The 11,529-nt window shown below is 28.2% G+C and overlaps 1 protein-coding gene across 1 annotated transcript in view; it reads right to left on the bottom strand.

Annotated features, from left to right (window-relative positions):
- Positions 1-11,529, bottom strand: part of LOC111628627 (protein quiver-like) — a 41,766-nt gene that overhangs the window by 25,820 nt on the left and 4,417 nt on the right. The window contains exon 2 of the mRNA XM_023372456.1: positions 10,243-10,312. Coding sequence (XP_023228224.1) covers positions 10,243-10,312 — 70 coding nt within the window. The remainder of the gene's footprint in view (positions 1-10,242; positions 10,313-11,529) is intronic.

Below are 11,529 nucleotides of genomic sequence, written 5' to 3'. Positions count from 1 at the left end.
ATTGCAAGGACCCTGCTCTCCATATCAGATTTCGTGAAAGAGAAAGTTCTGCAGCACAAAAATTCTTTTCTTCCTTTCTCCCACAAGCGTGGGAGAAAGGAAGAAAAGAAGAAAAGGGGAGAGAAGAAAACACTGTTTATATTAATAAAATAAACATTTTAGATATTTAGAAAATATTTTAATTAACTTTTATAAATATTTTCAAATTAGGAAAATTAAACTTTGTGAAATTTATGAGTCACGAATTTTCAAGTGACATTTTATTAAGTATTTTGAATTTAAATATAGCTTATACTCCAATTATAATAATAATAATGAAAATATATATTTTGACGAATAAATTTAAATATTCTGTCTTTTTATTTCTTCTGTTTCTGTGAAGATTAAGCTTTTCAGCAGTGAATTATCAGGTATCATCTTAAGGGGAGCATCGGAAATAGAAAAGATTATCTTTGTAGATAAATGCGTGTAAAGAATGTTTTGATTATTCGGCTGCAATTTGAAAAAAATTGTAGATCTATAAATTCATATTGTCGTCTATCCGTGTGTCTGTCTGTACTTTCTAATTTTCGAGAACGGAGTTAGATAGATGACCAGCTTGACTCAATTGTTATCAGGAGAAGTATGATGTACAGGGGTAAGAAACTATTAAAATTGAGATCACATACGGAAAGATTACGAGCAGAAGGTCCAGATTAACTATATACGAATGTCCAGCCTAGACCGGAAGTAACGTGATTTCAATTCAAAACTTTTCCCCAGAAAGGAGTTACAAGAGAGAAAAAAAATTAGATATAGGTATAATAATAATAATATGCCTACAATATTTAATTGCTACTAACAAAAACTTTAAAATAAATATTTTAAAACATATTTGAATGTTTTTACAGCTTATTAATTGTGTGTGTTTTTTTAAAATCACATTTACAAAGAATCAAAATTAAACTCAACGAGAAATTATTTATTGTGACATCGTCACAATGCCAAGCTATAATTTTTAATCATCTCTTAATTAAAAAAAATCTCGTAACTTCCGGTTCAAATCGGAATTGAATAGGGAGGAACGAATTCAGGTTATTGTATTTTGATAGTGATGACCAGAAGCAAAATTAAACTTTTCTGCAACTTCTACACTCTAATTCTAAGGTAATGAATTGGCGAGAAGTCTGTATACAGCACGTTAAACTGGCAACTTCATGCTGACTGTGGCTCTCTCACTATCAAAATAACTTTATTCCTCTTTACTCAGTGCCATTCTTCACTTGTAAAAGAAATAAACAAAGGGCATCATAACCTCTGTGTATCCAGACTTATGAGACACCCTGCATAATATAATCTTAGTAAAGAGGAATCTTTTGGAAGAAAAGTAGCAAAATTCTAAATCATAATTAATGCTGCAACTTGCGTGTTCGGATCAAGATCCGAACACGCAAGTTGCAGCATTAATTATGATTTAGAATTTTGCTTGTGGATCGTAATTCATTTCTCTGTAATCACAGTTACAATCTATAATTTTTTTTAAATGTTTATTTAAGACAGTATCCTAATTGTTTGGAAATTTTATGTAACAATACCATTGTTTTCACTAATTCTTTAAAAGAATTAAATAAAAACGTAACCATTCATATAATGAAAACCTGCCAAAACGGAAATTTCTTACCAGTATCGTCACGTTCCGCTTTAAACAGGTTTTAATTCTGAGGAATATTCATTGTAAAACTTACAGTAATACTGTAAAATGAATTCTGACAAGGAATATTACTTAAATGGCTGTTATTTATTTATTTATAACAGTTTTATGATAAAATTGTTTAACATTTTTTCTGTTATTTAGTCAGTAAATTCCTTTATTCATAACACTTATTCTATAATTTGTCATTATTCCAAGGAAAAAATAAATTTCCTTGTCATCAAATCCAATTGAAAAGTATTAAATGAGCAATCGTAAACGATTTTGTCTATAAAAAATAATAATAATAATAATATTCGTTTCGAAATAATTCAACGATATTTCCAGCGATAAGGCAACGACAAAAGTTGGACATTAAAAACTATTATCAGATTTTTGTGTCATGGATTCGTAAGCTAACAAAATTATGACTTTCCGTCTGAAGGAATAAAAATGTCGTAATGTAGAAGCAGCTGACCTCCATGAAGAGAAATAAATGCTTTTAAGACACATTTCGATGCCTGAAAAACCGTATTTTTTTTTTTCTTATCACTTTTGCTTGTTCTAGATACCTTCAAAGAAGCGAAATTCTATTATAAAATGTAAATTATATCAAACATTTTGATTAAAAATTTTATTGATTGTTGTTTACAGCGTCAAAAGTGCACTATAGCAACATAATAACTTATTTTTTTTATAAGCGGAAGTGCTATACACGAGATACTGTTCAATGTGGTCCCCATTGTACAATTTAATCACATAGTAGTTGATCTTCTATGATATTGTCTTTCAAGATAGCCAAATCTGCAGCATGTTCTTCATAAANTATTTTAAATTTAATATTCGTAAAAATTTAATGTAAAAGTATTGATTTATATCATTCTAAACATCAGACTGTACTTAAAAATCAAGTATAACCTTCGAAAAGCGGACACCGTCGCTATTTACAGGTTAATATAATAAATATCCTATTTGAAGGGTAAAAGTTTCCGTTAATTGGAGGTTTTTGCTATTCGGAAGTGTCCGTTAACGAAGGTTTTACTGTAGTTTATGTATGGTTTTAAAGAGAAGACAAATAATTTTGGATATTTTTGAAATATACCTATGCATAAATAATATTTATATGAAATAATATTAATAATACGTGTGTTATGTAAAGAAGAAATCAATAGAAAATAATAGAAAACAGTTTAAAGTAACTAATAAGATATATATATATATTTTTTTTTTTTTCGTTGGCGTCACGTTTGTTACGCTAAATTTAGCTTTACGATAGCCGGTTAGAGTTTTATTTGTAACTCAAATGCTCATCAGGAGTAGTTTTGTTAAGTTATTTTTAGGAACCACCGCTTTTTTTTTTTTTTTTACACAATTACTCGCTTCGATTTGTAATGGTGTAACGATAACCAAGTTATCATCATCATCATCAGAGGAGGAGGTTCTACGTAAAATTTATTTTTTGAGGCCCATTAAAAGAATGATAGAGGTATCATATGTACACTTTTAATACAGAAATAGACAGTAGAACAACGTATTAACGTGTAAAGTAGTTTTACAATGAATTGGAAGATTCAATAGGGGTATAGGAATACATCTAGAAAAACTACTCTTCTGCTTTTAGCAGTGTTGTGTTCATCAATTATTGTGGAAAAATCTAGTTCTACAGTAGTATCTCTTTCAATAGAGAAGATCGAAAGTGAAGAAAGTCTTTCTTGACACATTGTTAATTGGAAGTGGTACTTGATCAATTTTAACATTGAAAATGATTATTGTGCAGATGCAATTACGTTTTCAATAATTATTACTAATTTGATGATTTAACTACTAAAATATACTACCAAATTTGTGAGGCCTCTGAAAGCGCGAAGGCCTAGTTATCGCCTTTATGTAGGGCCTCCATTGATTACTCATTATCAAACTGAGATCGGTAATGGTTTAAAGAGATAAACAAATTAACATTTATAATTGATTATATTGATATTTAATTAATTTTTTTTTATACTTTTGTTTAAGGATAATTCAACTAGTAATTTATATTCTGCGATTCGTGACAGTAATAATTGACTGAACACATCTTAAATTGATTCTCGCTAAGTTCTAGTCGAGATGGAGAGCATATATTTTAAATTAAATTAAATAAAAATATAATTAAAAATTGCAACCCGGCTCATTTTTTTTGCTCGTTTGTCATGTATTTTCTTTAAATTTTTGATTGAGAGGAGCCTATGCCTATTCTCATATAACCCGCAGCATTATTTTCTGAGACTTGTTACCAGGTGATGATCTAAAGTGAGGAATCAAAAACGAAGTTTCAATGCTTGCTACGAGTAAACAGGAACACAAAAGAAAGTTAATAGGCACCAAGACACTTAAACAACACACACGACAGAAAAGTCACCAACAGAAATCATTAATCACTGTCAGCCGGATGGTAGAGGCAGTTAAGGCGTTAGTCTCCACTCTGAGAGATCCGGGATCGAATCCAGACGGTCAGAAAGTCCCAAGAAACTTTCGGGAATCAGTTCGGAGACACGTCGCTCCTCGTCCCTCACCTCCGGCAGTCTCCATTATGGGCCTAACCGAATTTATAATGAGCATGAAGACCCTTTTAATACTCACAAAGCGGAAAGAGTTTAAAAAAAAAAAAACACTACTCATATAATTTCTGAACCTTCTTGACTTAATAATAATAATATATTAAGCTTTCATTATTAGGAAAAAAAATATTTTAATTGCGAATCAAAGAATATTACAACAACTTTTGTATTTATAAAATAATAAAGATATTAATTAATATCTTTTATTATCATTTTTTATAATATTTACATTAAAATTAAATTAATATCCCGAATATATTTTATTAATTTGACACAAAAACTACGTAAACTTTTCATAAATCTCGCCATTAAAAATAAAACAAAAAATCTTATTCTTTAATAAATTCCTTAAATTATTTTTTTAACTTATGTATTGAAGTTGTTATTGAGATTTTGAACAGAAATGATTTTTTAAAAAAAAAGCAATAATTTTGCTTATATAAAACACATTCAACATCTGTTGTCAATTTTTATAAAATGATTTCATACAAAAATTATCTATTAAAAAAAAAATTCCTTAAAAATGTTATTGAACTTCGTAAGATTGTGGATCATGTGACATCTGTGTGTTAACGCATTTTATATTATAAGAAAAATACAATAAAGAAAATCTAAGTCACATGATAAACCATTGATTTTCTGAGAAGAATGCAAAAATTATTATTGCATCTGCAGAAATTGAATCATATTCAATTACTCCTTTTTTTAGTGCTGTGTTTGCTGTTTTCGCATGTTTTTTTTTGTTTTTAATCTTTCGGGCATTAATTTCGTACTTATCGATATATTTTTAATATAGCTGAATGCCGAAGGTACATTTTAATTCATTTAATTAAATTAAAACTTCGCTGAATTATTAAGTTATTGATGATAATCGAATAAATATTGGCATTCTGTTATACTTTATTATAGTTATTCTGTATGAAAGAATTTTAAAAAATGTAGACGAAATAATGTGTTTTAATGCTTATTAATCTATTTTAAATTTAATATTCGTAAAAATTTAATGTAAAAGTATTGATTTATATCATTCTAAACATCAGACTGTACTTAAAAATCAAGTATAACCTTCGAAAAGCGGACACCGTCGCTATTTACAGGTTAATATAATAAATATCCTATTTGAAGGGTAAAAGTTTCCGTTAATTGGAGGTTTTTGCTATTCGGAAGTGTCCGTTAACGAAGGTTTTACTGTAGTTTATGTATGGTTTTAAAGAGAAGACAAATAATTTTGGATATTTTTGAAATATACCTATGCATAAATAATATTTATATGAAATAATATTAATAATACGTGTGTTATGTAAAGAAGAAATCAATAGAAAATAATAGAAAACAGTTTAAAGTAACTAATAAGATATATATATATATTTTTTTTTTTTTCGTTGGCGTCACGTTTGTTACGCTAAATTTAGCTTTACGATAGCCGGTTAGAGTTTTATTTGTAACTCAAATGCTCATCAGGAGTAGTTTTGTTAAGTTATTTTTAGGAACCACCGCTTTTTTTTTTTTTTTTACACAATTACTCGCTTCGATTTGTAATGGTGTAACGATAACCAAGTTATCATCATCATCATCAGAGGAGGAGGTTCTACGTAAAATTTATTTTTTGAGGCCCATTAAAAGAATGATAGAGGTATCATATGTACACTTTTAATACAGAAATAGACAGTAGAACAACGTATTAACGTGTAAAGTAGTTTTACAATGAATTGGAAGATTCAATAGGGGTATAGGAATACATCTAGAAAAACTACTCTTCTGCTTTTAGCAGTGTTGTGTTCATCAATTATTGTGGAAAAATCTAGTTCTACAGTAGTATCTCTTTCAATAGAGAAGATCGAAAGTGAAGAAAGTCTTTCTTGACACATTGTTAATTGGAAGTGGTACTTGATCAATTTTAACATTGAAAATGATTATTGTGCAGATGCAATTACGTTTTCAATAATTATTACTAATTTGATGATTTAACTACTAAAATATACTACCAAATTTGTGAGGCCTCTGAAAGCGCGAAGGCCTAGTTATCGCCTTTATGTAGGGCCTCCATTGATTACTCATTATCAAACTGAGATCGGTAATGGTTTAAAGAGATAAACAAATTAACATTTATAATTGATTATATTGATATTTAATTAATTTTTTTATATACTTTTGTTTAAGGATAATTCAACTAGTAATTTATATTCTGCGATTCGTGACAGTAATAATTGACTGAACACATCTTAAATTGATTCTCGCTAAGTTCTAGTCTTTTTTTTTGTGTGTGTGTGAAGCATAATTTAGTATTTATATTGAACTTTGAAGATAAAATTGATCATATTCTTACATTTAAATACGTATTTAGCAACCACTAAATAGTGGTTTGCGGTAATGCTCATGGGTTCGTGCCTAGTCATGTGGGATTTTCTAGGTTTTATTCGCGTGTCTAACATCTAAATAGGGCACAGTTCCCTATAGAAAATCCCTATAGAAAGACACCTACCTCCCTTGTCAGATCGCCTATGTGTTGTATTGCCATATTCAATACAACACATAGGCGATCTGACAAGGGAGGTAGGTGTCTTTCTATATGGATTTTCTGTAGGGAACTGTGCCCTATTTAGATGTTAGACACGCGAATAAAACCTAGAAAATCCCACATGACTAGGCACGAACCCATGAGCATTACCGCAAACCACTATTTAGTGGTTGCTAAATACGTATTTAAATGTAAGAATATGATCAATTTTATCTTCAAAGTTCAATATAAATACTAAATTATGCTTCACACACACACACAAAAAAAGACTAGAACTTAGCGAGAATCAATTTAAGATGTGTTCNTTTGTAGTAAAAAAAAAAATAGTATATTTTTGATAATTTTGAGGGGATAATTATTCTATTTTCGTTGTATTAATGGGATATTTCTTTGGGATTTTCTAGGTTTTATTCGCGTGTCTAACATCTAAATAGGGCACAGTTCCCTACAGAAAATCCCTATAGAAAGACACCTACCTCCCTTGTCAGATCGCCTATGTGTTGTATTGCCATATTCAATACAACACATAGGCGATCTGACAAGGGAGGTAAGTGTCTTTCTATATGGATTTTCTGTAGGGAACTGTGCCCTATTTAGATGTTAGACACGCGAATAAAACCTAGAAAATCCCAAAGAAATATCCCATTAATACAACGAAAATAGAATAATTATCCCCTCAAAATTATCAAAAATATACTATTTTTTTTTTTACAAATTTTTAAGCCATTTTCTCCAGAATTAACTCTAACATTTAATGCATTAAAAAATAAATTATTAATTCTATTCTTATTTTAAAAAGTTTCTAAATATATTTTTAATTCTTAGATTATATTAATTTTTCAGTCTTTCCAGCATTATATTCAATTCAGAATAAAATATTACAACGAAATTAAAAAAAAAATAGAAATAAAAAAAAGGCTTTAAAAATAGAAATAATACAAAACAACTGGATAAAAATTTTAGTAATCGAATTCAAAATTTATGTTCAAACGTCATAAATGACAAAAGGTCTTCTTTAAACGAAAGAAGAATTGACAAATCGATTTATACTTTTTATTTTACTTTCATTTAAAGGGGATATTTGTTTGAAATTGATTTCTGGATATAACCTATAAAATACTCTCCATCGATACAGGAAAACCATGTAATTAACCTATAGACACTGAAAATGTCAATATTTATAAATGAGAATTTAACATTAAACCATATTATTACGAATTTAAGAGTCATCCCACTTTCGAAAAGAGCTTTTCATTATGATAATTGGAAATGAATATAATTTAAAAAGTGACAAAGAATAAATAAGTTTAAGAAGCATCACTTAAATAAGCACGTTGAATGTTGGGAGCATCACAATTAAAGAAGAATCTAGATAAAATTAGGAGCATCACAACTGAAGAAGCATCAATATAGAATTAGGATCATCTCCGATTAAAGAAGCTACTAGATAGAAATAGGAGCACCCCAACTTAAAGAGCATCGAGATACAATTGATGCTCCTTCAATTGGATTTGTTCCTTAGATAGAATTAGCTAAGAAATATCTCGAACTAAAAGTATCCACCAAATAACGTGAGTGTATTAAATTAAATTGTATTTCGAATTTTTAATACGCACGTACTGTACACAATAATACACAATAACAATAGACTTACTTCTATCTAAGAATACGTTAAGTAGGTTATATTAATTCTATAAATGTTTAAGCTTATTACATAATATTTACAAGAAAATGTTATCTTTAAGGAATAATTCATTCAAAATTAATTAAAAAGAGAAATTCACAGTTTAAATATTATTAAAATAATATTATAATCCTATATAGAAATAATAAATTTTGAATTGTCTTTGATATACCTTGTATAATCAATAAATATATAAGCTTTGTTCAATCTAGAATTTTTCTGTTATAGAAAAAAAAAGAATAAAAATACTATCAGCAATCAAAAGATATCTACAGAAAAGCTATCAATTCTTATTGGATTTTCTGCACAGAAAATTTTTAGATCTTTCAGAAATGATTTCCTTTGTTAAAAGTAAGTTTTAGTACAGAACCTATAATTTTAGATTATTATAAATTAAAATATTCTAGGAAATATTGCTTCATGGGGCCCAGGAGAATTTGAATTAGTGGGCCCCCGTGTACAGTGTTTTCTTTGGGAAGAATTATGAGGCAAATGTTTTCTTCCCCGGTAGCGGAGGCCCCAGACAACTGCCCTTTTTGCCTATAGGATATGGATATGCGGATCCAAGGGGTTTAAACTCTCCCCATTGACACAAAAAATATTAAAATTTATTTATTCGAACTTTAAAATACATGTCAAATAACCTGCAAACGACGGTCATTTTTTTTTCGTTTTCGTTAGTGGCCGTTATTTAAAGGTTTGATAGTATTACTATTGTTATATCCCAAGCATCAATGGCTTAATTACTAAATAACAACTCTTATAAATTGGTCATTTTATAAATAAATCAATTTAATAAAACTTTTAAAGGCTCATTTTGTTAATTAATTATTTATTACCGATTTTATACTAGTTGAGTGATTAACGTTGTTAATAAAGGAATGATATTGATACATAAATTATTAATTTATTAGTATGAGACTCGGAATGTATCTAAAGGTCGTGGGTTCGAATCCCAGTTAGTTTCAGACATATACTTGAATATATTAGTGATAAAATTAAGTGGTTAAAAAGTTATATTTTATTAAATTAATTAATATATTTACTTGCATATTATTATTTATTTATCTCTTAATTTTTAAAATCAATGCCTCTTTTTTTGTATTTTTAACAAGGAAGATTTCATTTACATCACTTTGCCACACTTGCTCACCCCCTAATGCTTTTCAAATGATAATAATAAAGATAATAGAGCAGACATTTTTTTACGAGAGAGGAATAGGAAGAAAATAAAGTAGACAGTCATTCAATAGAACAGAGTAGACAATATATGAATCGATATTAACAAATCGTTACAGATACAACTATGTGCCACGTAATACGTGAAACTAAACGTGCACAGAGGGGGGGAAATGCATTTAAATCTTATCGAATTCCTGGGTGAACCGTAAAAAAAAATCAGAATTTTTTTTTAATCAGAAATGAATGACCTAGTTCTTGCAACACGATACAATTTCATGACCCACTTTCAGGTGAGTTCGGCTTCTCTGTAAAGATCGATACGGCTTTTGGCCAAATTATTGTATAAAGTGGGCGTTGTTCTTTTAGACGAATACCAACGAATGTATGATTATAAAAGTGATTAATTGTTAAATTTTTATATAATACAGTATTATAAAATTTCCAATTTGGCACTGTATAAAATCAAATTATATATAATTTTTTATATTAAATTCTAATCGTTCTGTATGCTTGTTGATTGTATTTATATATATATGAATTTATGTTTTATATATAGACCTATACATAATTAAAATAATTAAAATGAGCTTACCCTTAAGACATTCCTCTTCCGCTAGAGTGTCATAGAGACATAAGAAAACAACTGAAGAAGAAATAAAATACTTTTAAAAAAAATTATTTTATGTATTTATTAAGAAAATTTAATTAAATTTCTAATTAATTTTAATCTTTAAATTATTTTATAAATGATAAAACATTCATTGTTATATATATATTCATATAATTTACTATTGAATATACATTAAAACCTGTGTAAACCGGACCGAATATTTTGTTCTATTTGACATTTTTCCGTTCTAAACAGGTTATTTTTTTTACACGTAAAATCGTAAGAATTTTTTCCCGTTTAGGAAGGTTTCCGTTTTAGACAGGTTTTACTGTATTTTTTAAAATGATAGAATATTAAATTAGAGTAAAGTTTTTCTTGAATATTAAGCACTTAATATAAAGATTTTTATTTGATTTTTCTTTAAAAATGTTAAATTTATAAGTTTTATTATAAAATATATTAAATATACAATAGTATTTTCAGGTTATTATTATTATTTTTTTACAAGTAAATGCAGTTTATCTCTGCAGTAAGATGAGTGAACTGCATTGCGTTTGTTTCAAAAAGTGTTTTCTTATATTTTCATTATAGCAAAGATGGCAACTGGCCAATGTTAATAAAAAGTGAACTTTGACAGAACAGAACAAGCTCTATCATACAAGTGAGTCTACAAGTCTACAATGAAAGCTTTTGTTTTTTATAAAATATTTTATTTCTTTTAAATTTGAATTTATAAATAGTTTAGGAAGAACAGAATCTTTTAATTAAATAAATTATATTTATTTATAGTTTATGATGAAACTGTTATAAACAATCAAATTCTGAACAGGTAATTTCCATTTATACTTATACAGTCAAACCTGTAAACAACGGCCACCGACAGGAACGTAAAAAAATGGTCGTCGTTCGGAGGTTAGAGGTTAATTTGCATATAAAAATGGCCGCAGTTTAAAGGTGTCCGTTTATTACAGGTTCGACTGTATTTCTCTTTAAGTGTTTTGGCCTTTCAGAGGTCGAAAGAAGTCCGAACCACTTACCTTTTTGAGGCCCCAATATATTAAAAATAATAAAGTGATGCTTAAAAATTGTATTATATATATATAGGGGAGATCGGGGCAAGATCGGCATGTTAAGCTTTACTTAAATTTTGTGTAATAAATACTGCTGTAAACTGAAAAAAAAGCTTTGCATATTGTCTATTGGAATGTTACCTTACTATAGAACTGGTTAAAATCAGTTTGGAAATAAAAATAATTAAAATAATTACAA

This window comes from Centruroides sculpturatus, unplaced genomic scaffold (assembly GCF_000671375.1).
Source record: "Centruroides sculpturatus isolate CEXI.00-Female unplaced genomic scaffold, Cexi_2.0 scaffold549, whole genome shotgun sequence".
In the NCBI taxonomy this organism is placed as follows: domain Eukaryota; kingdom Metazoa; phylum Arthropoda; class Arachnida; order Scorpiones; family Buthidae; genus Centruroides; species Centruroides sculpturatus.
Note: the sequence above shows the minus strand (reverse complement) of the source record. Positions and strands in the feature narration are given on the sequence as shown.